The sequence below is a fragment of the Cavia porcellus genome, unplaced genomic scaffold (assembly GCF_034190915.1).
Source record: "Cavia porcellus strain 051 isolate PalLab524CR breed Dunkin Hartley unplaced genomic scaffold, mCavPor4.1 scaffold_7, whole genome shotgun sequence".
In the NCBI taxonomy this organism is placed as follows: domain Eukaryota; kingdom Metazoa; phylum Chordata; class Mammalia; order Rodentia; family Caviidae; genus Cavia; species Cavia porcellus.
Window position 1 is genome coordinate 18,290,239 of NW_026947490.1, and position 18,668 is coordinate 18,308,906.

The 18,668-nt window shown below is 41.3% G+C and overlaps 2 protein-coding genes across 2 annotated transcripts; both read right to left on the reverse strand.

Moving 5' to 3' along the window:
* Nucleotides 1-4,650: 4,650 nt before the first annotated feature.
* LOC134476802 (paired-like homeodomain transcription factor LEUTX) lies at nucleotides 4,651-8,211 on the reverse strand. The gene is made up of 3 exons (XM_063252459.1): nucleotides 8,196-8,211; nucleotides 5,996-6,147; nucleotides 4,651-5,043 (listed from the first exon to the last, which is right to left on the reverse strand). Exons 1-3 carry the CDS (start codon nucleotides 8,209-8,211, stop codon nucleotides 4,651-4,653), a joined length of 561 nt encoding a protein of 186 aa, XP_063108529.1.
* A 6,624-nt stretch (nucleotides 8,212-14,835) lies between these two features.
* Nucleotides 14,836-18,413, reverse strand: LOC134476803 (paired-like homeodomain transcription factor LEUTX). Its single transcript, XM_063252460.1, has 3 exons — nucleotides 18,398-18,413; nucleotides 16,180-16,331; nucleotides 14,836-15,228 (listed from the first exon to the last, which is right to left on the reverse strand). Exons 1-3 carry the CDS (start codon nucleotides 18,411-18,413, stop codon nucleotides 14,836-14,838), a joined length of 561 nt encoding a protein of 186 aa, XP_063108530.1.
* Nucleotides 18,414-18,668: the final 255 nt, after the last annotated feature.

Here is an 18,668-nt window from a genome sequence, read left to right on the forward strand (position 1 = left end):
TCTACTATCACAGATAATAAAATCAAACAACCTAGGATAAAACCACTCCAATGAATCAATGGAGACATGATAAGGTTTCAGAACAGTGTAATGGGAATCAAGATTACTCTATGCTCTTATGTACTGTTACATTTTCTTAAACTCGGGAGAGTATAAGGTATTTATAAGTGTGAGTTTGATTTATTTCGCTTATCAGTATGGTTTCTAGTTGCATCCATGTTTTTCAAAATATTTCAATATTATCAGTTTTTTTTTAAAAATTTACTCAAAGAGAAATAAACCCAAACAGTAAAAGGGTATCAGTAATACAAAATTTCAAAAAAAATAAACCATAAGAAATCACTCACTAATAGATTACATATCGTCATCTTAGAAATAGTTGTTCAAGTTACAAAATAGAAGCCTACAAAGTGGCATTCAGTGAGACTGCAAACTGGTGTGTTCAATGATTCAACAAATACTTAGTAATATGATCATCTGTTTTACACATCTAAACACACTTGCATTTGCATCCTTTAGAGGACTTTCTTTTCCTCTCTTTTTAGCAATATCAATTTCACATTTTGGGTTTTATTGATCCCTCAGTTCGTAGTACTTTTTTGGAAGAGAATAAAACCAATTGTGACAAAACAAAGAGAATCAGTCAAAACAAAGGATGGACATAGTATATGATCTAAAAACAGAATACAAGGTAATCAACAATGGTTACTATAATGCCTCTTGCTACCATAAAATTATTGTCTATAGCATCAGGTATAAGAAACCTGAACAAAACAGTACAGAACAAAACTAATAAAACGGAAACATTGGAGACATTACGCGAATTCAAAGGAACCTAATAGTCAAACAAGAATGGATATCATAGTGAATCTTATTGCCTTAAAGTAGTTGCCTATACCCTCAAAGTTGATACTATCGAACAGAACAGAATAGAGTAAAATCAGTGAAAGCAGGATGGTGAGAACAATGCAGGGATTCATTAAAGATAACAGGAAATCAAAATTATTACTATAATAAATCCTGCTAATTGTTTTATTTATCCCTTAATTAAAAATAATAATTCACTTAATAAAGGAGGGAGATTGGGGTAAAAGAGGACATAACAACATATCAAGAAGTTCAGAACACAACTGTTTAAGCAACATAGTGTTTCACCACAAGATAACCCGACTTAAGGGGCTGGGGGTTTAGCTCAGTGGCATAAGCGCCTGCCTTGAAAGCAGGCAGTCATGAGTTCGATCCCTGGTACCGATAAAAAGGAAAAAGACAAAAAAAAAAAAAAAAGATAACCCGACATAATAGTAGTTACCGTACGGTTTCTTTCCTTGAAATATTTGATTATAACTTCGTACACTATAGTATCAAACATATCAAGACAGTGCGAAACCATTCAAGAGGCTTCAAGTATTACAGGGTATTTAGAACCAGCTAACACAAAAGAAACAATAGTTTCTATATTATCTCTTTGCCTATAAAAGATTTTGTTTATACTATCATATACAATAAACTCCAATAAGATTCAATGGAGACAGAAGCAAAACAGTCTGATGGGATTTTAAAACAAGATGATAGGAAATCACCTCGAGCTATTACAATGTCTTGTTTTCTTCAAAATGCCTGTACATACCATCACAGACAATACACTCAAACAGCCCACAATAAAAACATTACAGTTAAGGAGTGATGACTTTATAAGTCTTCAAAGCCGTATAATGGGGATTCATGATCACCACATACTTTTACGTATTTATCCCATTTCTTACACTAGGGAAACTATTCGGTATTCACACACGTGAGTTTGATTTGTTTCACTCAAGAGTATGTTCTCAAGCTGTTCCCATTTATTTATAAATATCTCAATGTGATTCTTCTTTATGGCTGAGTAGTGCTCAACTGGATAAAAAGAGTGGAGGAACCCAGAAAAAGAAGTGAAAACTTTAGTGAAGAATATAAAAAAAATCTAGAAAACATGAACCAGATTCAAAGAGATTATCAGGAAACTAAAACATCCATTGAAAGATGGCGATATTCCTTACCAAAAACTAAAGTCAGATTTTAAAAAGTTGAAGCTGGATTTGCACTGTGTGATCAGCGAAAGAAAAATCCCCTAAAAATAATAAGGAACCAAGAAGTAAGAGCACAAAGGCTGGAAGGCAGCACGTGGACCTATACCCTAAGAATTTCAAATAATCAGCAAAGAAGAAGGAGTAAAGAGAAAAGAAATACAAAAGCTATTCACTGAAAACATTAAGGAAAGCTTGCCAAGCATCAGAAAAGGAAATAATATTCAGATATATGAGGCATGCAGAACTCCAGCCAGCCAAAACAAAAACATATTTACACTCAGATATATAAAAGTCAAGATCCCAGAATTGATCACAACAACAGAATATTAAAAGCGGACAGAGAAAACAAACACAACACACATAAAGGAAATCTCATCAAAATCATGAAAGACTTCTTAACACAAAGTATCAAGTCAGAAAGAGCATAGCATGGAGCCACGTATTCCAAGCTCGGAAGGAAAATAACCTGCAAGCCACACGGATGTGCCCTGCAAAACTGTCTCTCAAATTTAATGGACATACAAGATGTTTCCATGACTCAAAGGAAATGTGGGAGTTGGTGACCACCAATCCACCCTACTAAATTACTGAAGGACATCCTAGACAGACAAAAACATCACCAGGATTCCTGCAAGAGTGACAGAAAGACCTCAATGAACGGGGCAGACAGCAGAATGAAGGAGAAAAGTAGACAACCAATGGCAGAGAAATAGCAAAGCAGAAATGTGGCAGAGAAAGTTGACTATAATCTCCAACATAGATGGCCTTGATACACTAACAAAAAGAAAAACAGGCAGAGTAGATCAGGAGATAGGGTCCATGGAGTTGCTCTAAGTAGGAAATATAATCTGCCTGGAAGAGGGTTAATGAACTGACAGTCAAAAAGTGAAAACAACGCTCTATTTGACTGGAAACCAGAGCGTAACAGGCACACCAGTTCCAGTGCCTGAAGAGAGGTTGGAAAGTCATGACACTTCTCTGCAGTGGAGACTTAAGCAGCTTAAATGATGGAAAACCTTGAGGCTTTTCAGCCTCAAGGTCAAAAGTTGAGAAGAAACGGATTAGAGGTGAAAGGTCCAACTCTGGCTCCTCTTTCTTTGACCCCATCACAGTCACATCCCAGTCTCCTTGATGAGACAGAGGAGTGGCAGAACAGTCAGTCTATCTGGGATGGAAGGTTGATTGTAAAGTGACAGATCATGGACCAGTTACTTGGCAGTGGACGCTTTCTCTGATGTAAAACAACTAATGAGAAATTCCTGCTTCATAGGATATTCTCAGGGCCAGAAGGTAAGACAGAGCTAAAACCTTGATCCTGATTACAGACATTTAGAAATCCTCAGAGCGCTTGCCTGTTGGAAGGGAAGGCACCTTTCTGGATTACTACACAGTAATCACGTTGTAACATCTAAAAATGTTAAAATGAGATCCAACAACGTTGCTCAGTAACAGTCTTCATGATTAGCATACGCAAGACACCAGGTTCTATCGCTAACAGCTCATATGCTCCTAGACAGTCCAGCTAAGATCGCTCTGAATTGTACACTGCACACGCTCCTGCTAAAGGTCCTATGCAGTGATGCTGTGCTACTGCCCCGGCATTCATTTACACATGGTCACAGTTGTGAAACAAAATTGTACAGTATGACTGCAACAGTCATGCTCACGTACACGCATCTCGGTTATCTGCCCACCTCCTAAGGAAGCTGCATCCTCTCAATGAGATTCACATTCAGCTGGACAATCCAGGTCCGAATACGGGACCATGCTGGCCATACATGAACATGTCCTACCCATAAAGACACCTTACATCACATCCCCAGTGTCACTCTGTTCCACACAAGCACCTCTGCCAACAGAAGATGTACCACGGAAATGATCCTGTTTGGCTCTCCTAAAAGCTGGCATGTTCTCCCATCTTTCATTTCACTCAGGACCAGAGGAGGCAGTGCCATTTCATTCCACCTGATACCTCACTATTGCTGTCTGCCTCTGCAGAGATTAGCTAACTCCTCTTTAAGGAAACAAGTGTCTTTCCTTGCAACACTTATCTGAAATATTCTCAGCAACCAGCATGAGCCGGGAGTGTAAGTTCTTCTGATTTGCACTTTCTTCAAAATGAGATTCCTTCCCAGCAAGATGGCACTACAGTAAGGGTGTCTTGCTTTCAATGAGAGCCTAGGCCTTTCCTGCCTGTTGCATGTAACTATTTTCTCAGGCAGTATTGGTAGGGGCCCTCTAGAACTGTTTGTCATTGTATGCAGAGAGAATCCATGCACGTGATATTCAATGCACTTAGGGGTGAGGGAGAATCAGGAATCTAAATTTCCCCATGCTGCTGATTTCCTTCCCAAGCGGAGTGTTCAGGGTACTGAAAAGATTGGAGGGGGAATACAAAACACTCGGAAACAGGCAACATTCACAGTGAGATGGCTATTTTATTGCCTTCTGTGAAATGACAAGTCCTCAAAGCTCTGCTGCAAAAAATGGAAATCAGTTGGGAACCATGCTTGAAAATGGAGGCTTGTGTCCAAAGTTGTGGGTGTCATGAGTCACTCTGCCCATCAGCACCATGCTCACTTCTTCACTGCAGGCAGCCTGGGGGGAGGTATATATCTAGACTGCTGGGATCATCTTCCCCAGGCAGATAATACATTTCTATAAGTTTATCTGTGTCATCAATGTCAAAATCTTCGACGTAGACGACGTGTCCCTGAGTTCCATCAGGTTGACTTTGGAATGACGAACCAAACACAGAGGCTCCGTGTCTTCTACTGATATCTTTCTCAAAACGCTCTGCTCGGTCACAGACATGGTCATCTGAAATGGAAGATATCGGTGAACAACTTGCAACAGGACTTTGTAGGACGTGCTCCTTCTTTTCTGAAGAGGTCTGCGTGGATGTTCCGGGCAAAGAAGCTAGCTTCAGTTTTAGCTGATCTTTCTTCCGTTTGCTACGCTGGTTCTTAAACCAGATCTACAGGGAAGAGAGAAGCAGTTCAATAAATGGGTATGAACCCAAAGCTTTATTTTCCTGTTCCCTAGGATGTGAGATTTTTGGGTCAGAAAGGTGATCTCCAATTGCTGTGGACTGATCTGAACAGGGGAAGTACTTTGTATCCTGTGCTGTTCTGGTTCCGGGAGGGTAAAGGGGGGGAGGGCAATTGGGTTTTACTGGCAATGCGTAGAGTAGGAAGGGGCAAACTCTCAATGCCGGAGGGTTAAACAAAGGGTGCTGCGTGTAGTTCTGCATTAGTGGTTGCTCCAAATTTTGCAAGAATACATTGCAATGACTGAGAGCAAGGAATGGGAATGGAGCTTGGGTTGCTTCAGCTCCATGAAGGGATTTTGCCCTCGCTACCTTGAGAAAGGCTAGGAAGACATCAGAATGAATTTGAATGTTCTGACTGAGCAGTATCTAGATATCTACCCGCTGTGTTTGTATAAAGACTCACTGGGTTTGGTGTTTCTCTTCTAAGGAATGGTATGGAGAGGAAGTCCACTTTAAGATGTGAAGCCTGATGAGAAGTAATTTGTACTCAGAACGTGGGCTTGGGAGGGACTAACTCCCAGCTCCAGGAAGTGCCTCAATTCTTGAGCACTAGGTTGCCCATTACAAGAGTGTGCTGCTAATCGGAAAACAACCCAAAGGGCAAGATCTCAGATCCAGATTCAAAGGGTCCCAGGCAGTGTGCTGTGGATCAGTTAAAATCTGGCCCTTGCACTTATTACTTGAGGAAGACAAGTCTTTTGGGTCAGCCTCAGTCTGCCTCCAAAAGTGAACATGGGTGAAGTGAAACTATGCCATATTTCACCGCTGTCCAAACGCACTGCACCTGGCAAAGTATGGGACTTGTATGCTGGTGGTTGAAAGCGTGTGGCTTTCTGGGTCAGGTGTACCACCTAGAGACACACACTCAGGTACTTACTTTTATCACCGTTTCATCAACATTGATTTTTGTAGCTAATTCTTTTGTAACATCGTGCCCTGGATGATTGTTCTTCTCAAAGGCACTCAGCAGTACTGAGCGTTGGGATGGGGTAAAGTCAGTTCGTGGCTTGCGCCTGTATTCTATCTTGTCTGCGGAGGGAAGAGACAAAGACTTGCATGAAAGCACTATCCACACGGAAAGGGCAAAAGCATGTGTTATAATCATACCCAAATGTGCATTTCATGCTTGGCCCAAAGAGTTCACCCATGGAACCACATTCCTCTCTAGCTCCAGGTACCCTGTTTCTTAATGGGAGAGAATACAGCATTGGGGTAAGAGTAACAGTAGACTCAGGGTTTCACAATGCTCAAGCAGCACTTGAGACCCTGGTACACTCAGCATTCAGACTCAGAGGTGCTTTCAGACCCTAAAGAGCTGGCTACTGATTTGGTCATTTCTTCGTGGGATCTGTGTGGCTAGCAGCTAAGAAGCAGAATGCATGCTGATTCTCTCCTCTACTGGCTCTGTCATTTAGAGACCTGCTCCCCTCATCGTTTGCTTCTGTTTCTCTAGGGTAAAATGGTGCCACATAAATCGTAGACATTGCAAAGTTGTGAATTTCCAAAGAAGTAAGTTTAGTGTACAGTATTTGTGCAGAATAGGAGATTATACTATGGTTTCAAACATCTAATACCTTCTTACCCAGTAATACTTAATGTTATGGCAATCCATATTCCATGGTCTCTTCTATTTATAAGAGACTTTGTTTTCCCACATTGCTAAGCGGGCACACACAAACTCAAACCCACGCCTTCATGCATCCACACACACACTGCACCCAAACTGCCAACATGCTGCCTAATTCTCCGTCAGTGAACATAAATGATCCAATACATAGATTTTTTACAATCTTTTTAACAATTGGCATCGAAATCACAACCTCGCTCTGGCCAGGCAAGCACTGGGCCACTGAGCTGAATCCCCAGGACCACAGAGTTTTACAAAAACATTTTTCCGTTCCTGTCTGACGAAAGAGGGCATTGTTGAAAATTTTGAAGCATGGTATTCAAGGAGTGACAGAGACAGAGATAGATAGAGCAAACTAGAGCTCGAGACAGAAAAAGTAAAACTGAGCAGGAAAAGGAGGGTGGCAGCAGGATAAACTCTAAGTTTATTAAATAAATGGCCAGGGGTTTAGCTCAGTCACATAAGCGTCTGTCTGGCAAGTATGAGGTCCTCAGTTTGATCACGCTACCACACCACAAAAGAAAAAGCAAAAACAAACACTCCAACATTAAATTGTCAGTGTCAGATTACTAGAATATATTGCACACATATATCTAGAATGCCTTGAAAATACAGAAAATCAGATGGGGCATGTGTCCTTGGAAATGAGTACAAAATAGAAGATTTGGAAATGATATCAACCAAAGTACTGCAAATCTGCGCATAGTGGTGCACACCTGTAATCCCAGCCTGCCTGGGCCAAAACAGTGAATTCAAGGCCAACTTGGACTAAGCAGTAAGACCCTCCCTCCAAGGGGCCAGTGATTTAGCTGGGCGGCCCAAGGGCTCCTTTGGGAAACACAAGAATTGAACTTCCATCACTGCTACAAAACAAAAAAAAAAAAAAACAGAAACAGCAACAAAAGAACTCTATCCCTAATCACACGAGAAAAATCCAAAAGCAAACCAAACCAACAAGAAAACCCCTCAAAAATAAAAATTATTGGTGTATGTGGTAGCCCATTCTTCTAATTCGAACACTTAAGAGCCTGAGGCAGAAGGATCCGTGCGAGTTCCAGGTCTGCTGGGCTATGGAACCAAGTTAAGGGCAAGCCTATCTAGAGAGTGAGATCCTGACTCCAAAGAAACAAAGATTCTCCAAAGCAAAAATATACGTTTTAACAAGTCTTATAAATACAATGCTCAATAACGTTGATTAGTTTGACAACTTCAAACTTTAAAATACATAGACTATAGAATTATACGGAAATAAACAAACCTGCAAGCAGGTATCTGCAACACACCTAACATATCAACTTTCAATGTGTAGAGGGCGACAAAGATTATTCTACTCAGCCCCTGGAGAAAAAATTCATGGAGCCCGGGAACCACCACAAAGTCTTTGCATCTCTCCCAGGGTTCCCCCACTACCAGCCCCTCAGCTCCAACTTCCCAGAATGCCTCGACTTACCTGGTTTGCTGGACATGGCAGCTGCAAGACAGTGTTAGGGCACGACCAACTGTATCACCTATGGCTCCTCAGTTTACTGGCCTGAAGCCTTGGGCTGCCTGGCTTAAATAGTGTGTTGAGGTAGCCACACCCCCTCCTTAATCCACCCTACACATTCCAGGCCCAATTTATCCATAATCCAAGTGAGAGTGTGTGTGTGTGTGTGTGTGTGTGTGTGTGTGTGTGTGTGTCTGTGTGTGTGTGTGTGTTTGTTTGTCTGTGTGTGTGTCTCTGTCTGTTGGTCACTCTGGATGTCTCCAAACCGAGGCCACTGATGGTGAACTTTTAAGATTGAAGTCTCCAACTGCAGTTTCAACCCCACTTATTTATGTCGAACCACTAACACTAGCATGACCCTGGAATGCTCTGCTGCTGGGGCAATGCTACTGTGACTTGGCTAGCCAGGGACAGAGAGCTTTGCAGGGCTCCTGTGTCCTGAGTGCCCCAAGGTCACCACCACTGACCTAGGCTGGGTCTGCTGTTGTGCCAGGTGATGAAAGTGAAGGGTGATTGGAAACGGATTCCTAGCAGGGTGGTGCCGTGCACACCTATAATCTCAGCATATGAGAGGCTGAGGCAAGAGGATAGCCTACAGTTTGAGGCAAGCCTGAGCTACAAAACTATTATCTGTTTCAAACAATACAAAAAAACAGGTGTACGAAACAAAGAGAGAAAGAAAGAAAGAAAGAAAGACACACAGACACACAGATAGAAAGAAAGAAAGAAAGAGACAAAGAAAGAAAGATAGAAAGAAAGAAAGAAATGAAGGAAGAAAGATACAAAAAACCAATCCAAAGCAAAAAATTCCTGACCTGATATAGTAGAGGAATCCTTAGGAAAATCAGGTACACAGAAAAGAGACAAAATGTACCAAACTTTCACTGGGGACAAATGAGTCAATCAACATGATGCTGAGAAAATCTGTGGATCTGTGACCGGGAAGGGGAGGGCGTGAAACCCTACAGGGTGGGCTAGAGGGGCACTTGCGCTGCTGAGACCTGCTCCCCCTCCCCTGGGACCTGGAAAGCCCTCCACAACCAACCTGGCTGGCAAAGAAACTACATACAGTTGTCCTGGAAGATCTGCACAGAGGACCCAGTAGTGTAAGTTAAGGAGCTTGGATTGTGGCCATTTGGGAGGCCAGGTTGAGGCAACTTCAGGCTGTTTTTCTCTGTTTAATTTTCTGGCTCTGGGAGTGAAAGCCAGGGACATCACACTGAGATGTACAGCATCTGCCCATTTTTATTTTTACTTTTAGTTAGGGTCTCCTTCAATTGCTAAATGCCCGACCTGGTCTCAAACTTGGGGTCCTGTGGCCTCAACCTCTGCGAGTTCTAGGATTGCAAGCATGGGCCACACATCCACATTGCATTTTTTAACAGATTTAACCAAGTCTATTCTCTCTCTGTCTCTGTCTCTCTCTCTGTGTCTGAGTTTGAGTCTCTCTGTCTCTCTCTCTCTCTCTCTCTCTCTCTCTCTCTCTCTCTCTCTGTCTCTCTCTCTCTCTGTCTCTCTCTCTCTCTCTTTCTCTCTCTGTCTAATGAGGACATAGCAAAGCGGATCAGATAAGAACAATGCAAGTAACACAGCATTTCACAATAAGACAACCCCTGATTAACAGTAACTACCATAATGTCTCTTTCTTTGAAATAGTTGAGCATAGCTTCATATACGATAGAATCAAGCATAACAAATCAATATAAAACAATTCAAAAGAATGTAAGCATTACAGGGCTTTCAGAACCCAATTTTAGAAAACCAACAATGGATACAATATTATCTCATTTTCCATAGGAAAATTGTTTGTACTATCACACATAATATCCAATAACATATAACAGGACAGTACCAAAGGCAAACGAAAAACGAAAACTTGGTAGGACTTCAGACTAAGATGATTCTAAGTCCACTCTGACGATTCTAATGTCTTCTTTTCTATGAAAGAGCTCTTTCTACTATCACAGATAATAAAATCAAACAACCTAGGATAAAACCACTCCAATGAATCAATGGAGACATGATAAGGTTTCAGAACAGTGTAATGGGAATCAAGATTACTCTATGCTCTTATGTACTGTTACATTTTCTTAAACTCGGGAGAGTATAAGGTATTTATAAGTGTGAGTTTGATTTATTTCGCTTATCAGTATGGTTTCTAGTTGCATCCATGTTTTTCAAAATATTTCAATATTATCAGTTTTTTTTTAAAAATTTACTCAAAGAGAAATAAACCCAAACAGTAAAAGGGTATCAGTAATACAAAATTTCAAAAAAAATAAACCATAAGAAATCACTCACTAATAGATTACATATCGTCATCTTAGAAATAGTTGTTCAAGTTACAAAATAGAAGCCTACAAAGTGGCATTCAGTGAGACTGCAAACTGGTATGTTCAATGATTCAACAAATACTTAGTAATATGATCATCTGTTTTACACATCTAAACACACTTGCATTTGCATCCTTTAGAGGACTTTCTTTTCCTCTCTTTTTAGCAATATCAATTTCACATTTTGGGTTTTATTGATCCCTCAGTTCGTAGTACTTTTTTGGAAGAGAATAAAACCAATTGTGACAAAACAAAGAGAATCAGTCAAAACAAAGGATGGACATAGTATATGATCTAAAAACAGAATACAAGGTAATCAACAATGGTTACTATAATGCCTCTTGCTACCATAAAATTATTGTCTATAGCATCAGGTATAAGAAACCTGAACAAAACAGTACAGAACAAAACTAATAAAACGGAAACATTGGAGACATTACGCGAATTCAAAGGAACCTAATAGTCAAACAAGAATGGATATCATAGTGAATCTTATTGCCTTAAAGTAGTTGCCTATACCCTCAAAGTTGATACTATCGAACAGAACAGAATAGAGTAAAATCAGTGAAAGCAGGATGGTGAGAACAATGCAGGGATTCATTAAAGATAACAGGAAATCAAAATTATTACTATAATAAATCCTGCTAATTGTTTTATTTATCCCTTAATTAAAAATAATAATTCACTTAATAAAGGAGGGAGATTGGGGTAAAAGAGGACATAACAACATATCAAGAAGTTCAGAACACAACTGTTTAAGCAACATAGTGTTTCACCACAAGATAACCCGACTTAAGGGGCTGGGGGTTTAGCTCAGTGGCATAAGCGCCTGCCTTGAAAGCAGGCAGTCATGAGTTCGATCCCTGGTACCGATAAAAAGGAAAAAGACAAAAAAAAAAAAAAAAGATAACCCGACATAATAGTAGTTACCGTACGGTTTCTTTCCTTGAAATATTTGATTATAACTTCGTACACTATAGTATCAAACATATCAAGACAGTGCGAAACCATTCAAGAGGCTTCAAGTATTACAGGGTATTTAGAACCAGCTAACACAAAAGAAACAATAGTTTCTATATTATCTCTTTGCCTATAAAAGATTTTGTTTATACTATCATATACAATAAACTCCAATAAGATTCAATGGAGACAGAAGCAAAACAGTCTGATGGGATTTTAAAACAAGATGATAGGAAATCACCTCGAGCTATTACAATGTCTTGTTTTCTTCAAAATGCCTGTACATACCATCACAGACAATACACTCAAACAGCCCACAATAAAAACATTACAGTTAAGGAGTGATGACTTTATAAGTCTTCAAAGCCGTATAATGGGGATTCATGATCACCACATACTTTTACGTATTTATCCCATTTCTTACACTAGGGAAACTATTCGGTATTCACACACGTGAGTTTGATTTGTTTCACTCAAGAGTATGTTCTCAAGCTGTTCCCATTTATTTATAAATATCTCAATGTGATTCTTCTTTATGGCTGAGTAGTGCTCAACTGGATAAAAAGAGTGGAGGAACCCAGAAAAAGAAGTGAAAACTTTAGTGAAGAATATAAAAAAAATCTAGAAAACATGAACCAGATTCAAAGAGATTATCAGGAAACTAAAACATCCATTGAAAGATGGCGATATTCCTTACCAAAAACTAAAGTCAGATTTTAAAAAGTTGAAGCTGGATTTGCACTGTGTGATCAGCGAAAGAAAAATCCCCTAAAAATAATAAGGAACCAAGAAGTAAGAGCACAAAGGCTGGAAGGCAGCACGTGGACCTATACCCTAAGAATTTCAAATAATCAGCAAAGAAGAAGGAGTAAAGAGAAAAGAAATACAAAAGCTATTCACTGAAAACATTAAGGAAAGCTTGCCAAGCATCAGAAAAGGAAATAATATTCAGATATATGAGGCATGCAGAACTCCAGCCAGCCAAAACAAAAACATATTTACACTCAGATATATAAAAGTCAAGATCCCAGAATTGATCACAACAACAGAATATGAAAAGCGGACACAGAAAACAAACACAACACACATAAAGGAAATCTCATCAAAATCATGAAAGACTTCTTAACACAAAGTATCAAGTCAGAAAGAGCATAGAATGGAGCCACGTATTCCAAGCTCGGAAGGAAAATAACCTGCAAGCCACACGGATGTGCCCTGCAAAACTGTCTCTCAAATTTAATGGACATACAAGATGTTTCCATGACTCAAAGGAAATGTGGGAGTTGGTGACCACCAATCCACCCTACTAAATTACTGAAGGACATCCTAGACAGACAAAAACATCACCAGGATTCCTGCAAGAGTGACAGAAAGACCTCAATGAACGGGGCAGACAGCAGAATGAAGGAGAAAAGTAGACAACCAATGGCAGAGAAATAGCAAAGCAGAAATGTGGCAGAGAAAGTTGACTATAATCTCCAACATAGATGGCCTTGATACACTAACAAAAAGAAAAACAGGCAGAGTAGATCAGGAGATAGGGTCCATGGAGTTGCTCTAAGTAGGAAATATAATCTGCCTGGAAGAGGGTTAATGAACTGACAGTCAAAAAGTGAAAACAACGCTCTATTTGACTGGAAACCAGAGCGTAACAGGCACACCAGTTCCAGTGCCTGAAGAGAGGTTGGAAAGTCATGACACTTCTCTGCAGTGGAGACTTAAGCAGCTTAAATGATGGAAAACCTTGAGGCTTTTCAGCCTCAAGGTCAAAAGTTGAGAAGAAACGGATTAGAGGTGAAAGGTCCAACTCTGGCTCCTCTTTCTTTGACCCCATCACAGTCACATCCCAGTCTCCTTGATGAGACAGAGGAGTGGCAGAACAGTCAGTCTATCTGGGATGGAAGGTTGATTGTAAAGTGACAGATCATGGACCAGTTACTTGGCAGTGGACGCTTTCTCTGATGTAAAACAACTAATGAGAAATTCCTGCTTCATAGGATATTCTCAGGGCCAGAAGGTAAGACAGAGCTAAAACCTTGATCCTGATTACAGACATTTAGAAATCCTCAGAGCGCTTGCCTGTTGGAAGGGAAGGCACCTTTCTGGATTACTACACAGTAATCACGTTGTAACATCTAAAAATGTTAAAATGAGATCCAACAACGTTGCTCAGTAACAGTCTTCATGATTAGCATACGCAAGACACCAGGTTCTATCGCTAACAGCTCATATGCTCCTAGACAGTCCAGCTAAGATCGCTCTGAATTGTACACTGCACACGCTCCTGCTAAAGGTCCTATGCAGTGATGCTGTGCTACTGCTCCGGCATTCATTTACACATGGTCACAGTTGTGAAACAAAATTGTACAGTATGACTGCAACAGTCATGCTCACGTACACGCATCTCGGTTATCTGCCCACCTCCTAAGGAAGCTGCATCCTCTCAATGAGATTCACATTCAGCTGGACAATCCAGGTCCGAATACGGGACCATGCTGGCCATACATGAACATGTCCTACCCATAAAGACACCTTACATCACATCCCTAGTGTCACTCTGTTCCACACAAGCACCTCTGCCAACAGAAGATGTACCACGGAAATGATCCTGTTTGGCTCTCCTAAAAGCTGGCATGTTCTCCCATCTTTCATTTCACTCAGGACCAGAGGAGGCAGTGCCATTTCATTCCACCTGATACCTCACTATTGCTGTCTGCCTCTGCAGAGATTAGCTAACTCCTCTTTAAGGAAACAAGTGTCTTTCCTTGCAACACTTATCTGAAATATTCTCAGCAACCAGCATGAGCCGGGAGTGTAAGTTCTTCTGATTTGCACTTTCTTCAAAATGAGATTCCTTCCCAGCAAGATGGCACTACAGTAAGGGTGTCTTGCTTTCAATGAGAGCCTAGGCCTTTCCTGCCTGTTGCATGTAACTATTTTCTCAGGCAGTATTGGTAGGGGCCCTCTAGAACTGTTTGTCATTGTATGCAGAGAGAATCCATGCACGTGATATTCAATGCACTTAGGGGTGAGGGAGAATCAGGAATCTAAATTTCCCCATGCTGCTGATTTCCTTCCCAAGCGGAGTGTTCAGGGTACTGAAAAGATTGGAGGGGGAATACAAAACACTCGGAAACAGGCAACATTCACAGTGAGATGGCTATTTTATTGCCTTCTGTGAAATGACAAGTCCTCAAAGCTCTGCTGCAAAAAATGGAAATCAGTTGGGAACCATGCTTGAAAATGGAGGCTTGTGTCCAAAGTTGTGGGTGTCATGAGTCACTCTGCCCATCAGCACCATGCTCACTTCTTCACTGCAGGCAGCCTGGGGGGAGGTATATATCTAGACTGCTGGGATCATCTTCCTCAGGCAGATAATACATTTCTATAAGTTTATCTGTGTCATCAATGTCAAAATCTTCGACGTAGACGACGTGTCCCTGAGTTCCATCAGGTTGACTTTGGAATGACGAACCAAACACAGAGGCTCCGTGTCTTCTACTGATATCTTTCTCAAAACGCTCTGCTCGGTCACAGACATGGTCATCTGAAATGGAAGATATCGGTGAACAACTTGCAACAGGACTTTGTAGGACGTGCTCCTTCTTTTCTGAAGAGGTCTGCGTGGATGTTCCGGGCAAAGAAGCTAGCTTCAGTTTTAGCTGATCTTTCTTCCGTTTGCTACGCTGGTTCTTAAACCAGATCTACAGGGAAGAGAGAAGCAGTTCAATAAATGGGTATGAACCCAAAGCTTTATTTTCCTGTTCCCTAGGATGTGAGGTTTTTGGGTCAGAAAGGTGATCTCCAATTGCTGTGGACTGATCTGAACAGGGGAAGTACTTTGTATCCTGTGCTGTTCTGGTTCCGGGAGGGTAAAGGGGGGGGGGGTATTGGGTTTTACTGGCAATGCGTAGAGTAGGAAGGGGCAAACTCTCAATGCCGGAGGGTTAAACAAAGGGTGCTGCGTGTAGTTCTGCATTAGTGGTTGCTCCAAATTTTGCAAGAATACATTGCAATGACTGAGAGCAAGGAATGGGAATGGAGCTTGGGTTGCTTCAGCTCCATGAAGGGATTTTGCCCTCACTACCTTGAGAAAGGCTAGGAAGACATCAGAATGAATTTGAATGTTCTGACTGAGCAGTATCTAGATATCTACCCGCTGTGTTTGTATAAAGACTCACTGGGTTTGGTGTTTCTCTTCTAAGGAATGGTATGGAGAGGAAGTCCACTTTAAGATGTGAAGCCTGATGAGAAGTAATTTGTACTCAGAACGTGGGCTTGGGAGGGACTAACTCCCAGCTCCAGGAAGTGCCTCAATTCTTGAGCACTAGGTTGCCCATTACAAGAGTGTGCTGCTAATCGGAAAACAACCCAAAGGGCAAGATCTCAGATCCAGATTCAAAGGGTCCCAGGCAGTGTGCTGTGGATCAGTTAAAATCTGGCCCTTGCACTTATTACTTGAGGAAGACAAGTCTTTTGGGTCAGCCTCAGTCTGCCTCCAAAAGTGAACATGGGTGAAGTGAAACTATGCCATATTTCACCGCTGTCCAAACGCACTGCACCTGGCAAAGTATGGGACTTGTATGCTGGTGGTTGAAAGCGTGTGGCTTTCTGGGTCAGGTGTACCACCTAGAGACACACACTCAGGTACTTACTTTTATCACCGTTTCATCAACATTGATTTTTGTAGCTAATTCTTTTGTAACATCGTGCCCTGGATGATTGTTCTTCTCAAAGGCACTCAGCAGTACTGAGCGTTGGGATGGGGTAAAGTCAGTTCGTGGCTTGCGCCTGTATTCTATCTTGTCTGCAGAGGGAAGAGACAAAGACTTGCATGAAAGCACTATCCACACGGAAAGGGCAAAAGCATGTGTTATAATCATACCCAAATGTGCATTTCATGCTTGGCCCAAAGAGTTCACCCATGGAACCACATTCCTCTCTAGCTCCAGGTACCCTGTTTCTTAATGGGAGAGAATACAGCATTGGGGTAAGAGTAACAGTAGACTCAGGGTTTCACAATGCTCAAGCAGTACTTGAGACCCTGGTACACTCAGCATTCAGACTCAGAGGTGCTTTCAGACCCTAAAGAGCTGGCTACTGATTTGGTCATTTCTTCGTGGGATCTGTGTGGCTAGCAGCTAAGAAGCAGAATGCATGCTGATTCTCTCCTCTACTGGCTCTGTCATTTAGAGACCTGCTCCCCTCATCGTTTGCTTCTGTTTCTCTAGGGTAAAATGGTGCCACATAAATCGTAGACATTGCAAAGTTGTGAATTTCCAAAGAAGTAAGTTTAGTGTACAGTATTTGTGCAGAATAGGAGATTATACTATGGTTTCACACATCTAATACCTTCTTACCCAGTAATACTTAATGTTATGGCAATCCATATTCCATGGTCTCTTCTATTTATAAGAGACTTTGTTTTCCCACATTGCTAAGCGGGCACACACAAACTCAAACCCACGCCTTCATGCATCCACACACACACTGCACCCAAACTGCCAACATGCTGCCTAATTCTCCGTCAGTGAACACAAATGATCCAATACATAGATTTTTTACAATCTTTTTAACAATTGGCATCGAAATCACAACCTCGCTCTGGCCAGGCAAGCACTGGGCCACTGAGCTGAATCCCCAGGACCACAGAGTTTTACAAAAACATTTTTCCGTTCCTGTCTGACGAAAGAGGGCATTGTTGAAAATTTTGAAGCATGGTATTCAAGGAGTGACAGAGACAGAGATAGATAGAGCAAACTAGAGCTCGAGACAGAAAAAGTAAAACTGAGCAGGAAAAGGAGGGTGGCAGCAGGATAAACTCTAAGTTTATTAAATAAATGGCCAGGGGTTTAGCTCAGTCACATAAGCGTCTGTCTGGCAAGTATGAGGTCCTCAGTTTGATCACGCTACCACACCACAAAAGAAAAAGCAAAAACAAACACTCCAACATTAAATTGTCAGTGTCATATTACTAGAATATATTGCACACATATATCTAGAATGCCTTGAAAATACAGAAAATCAGATGGGGCATGTATCCTTGGAAATGAGTACAAAATAGAAGATTTGGAAATGATATCAACCAAAGTACTGCAAATCTGCGCATAGTGGTGCACACCTGTAATCCCAGCCTGCCTGGGCCAAAACAGTGAATTCAAGGCCAACTTGGACTAAGCAGTAAGACCCTCCCTCCAAGGGGCCAGTGATTTAGCTGGGTGGCCCAAGGGCTCCTTTGGGAAACACAAGAATTGAACTTCCATCCCTGCTACAAAAAAAAAAAAAAAAAAAAAAAAAAAAAAAAAAAAAACAGAAACAGCAACAAAAGAACTCTATCCCTAATCACACGAGAAAAATCCAAAAGCAAACCAAACCAACAAGAAAACCCCTCAAAAATAAAAATTATTGGTGTATGTGGTAGCCCATTCTTCTAATTCGAACACTTAAGAGCCTGAGGCAGAAGGATCCGTGCGAGTTCCAGGTCTGCTGGGCTATGGAACCAAGTTAAGGGCAAGCCTATCTAGAGAGTGAGATCCTGACTCCAAAGAAACAAAGATTCTCCAAAGCAAAAATATATGTTTTAACAAGTCTTATAAATACAATGCTCAATAACGTTGATTAGTTTGACAACTTCAAACTTTAAAATACATAGACTATAGAATTATACGGAAATAAACAAACCTGCAAGCAGGTATCTGCAACAAACCTAACATATCAACTTCCAATGTGTAGAGGGCGACAAAGATTATTCTACTCAGCCCCTGGAGAAAAAATTCATGGAGCCCAGGAACCACCACAAAGTCCTTGCATCTCTCCCAGGGTTCCCCCACTCTCAGCCCCTCAGCTCCACCTTCCCAGAATGCCTCGACTTACCTGGTTTCCAGGACATGGCAGCTGCAAGACAGTGCTAGCGCATGACCAACTGTACCACCTATGGCTCCTCAGTTTACCTGCCTGAAGCCTTGGGCTGCCTGGCTTAAATAGTGTGTTGAGGTAGCCACACCCCCTCCTTAATCCACCCTACACATTCCAGGCCCAATTTATCCATAATCCAAGTGAGAGTGTGTGTGTGTGTGTGTGTGTGTGTGTGTGTGTGTGTGTGTGTGTGTGTGTTTGTGTGTGTGTGTCTGTGTGTGTGTGTGTG

Bases quoted from the DNA above. Each gene is read 5' to 3' on its own strand.
- LOC134476802 (XM_063252459.1), bottom strand. The intron at 5,044-5,995 runs GTAAGTACCTGA...TCTTCCCTGTAG, and splicing joins TTGATGAAACGGTGATAAAA to ATCTGGTTTAAGAACCAGCG.
- LOC134476803 (XM_063252460.1), bottom strand. The intron at 15,229-16,179 runs GTAAGTACCTGA...TCTTCCCTGTAG, and splicing joins TTGATGAAACGGTGATAAAA to ATCTGGTTTAAGAACCAGCG.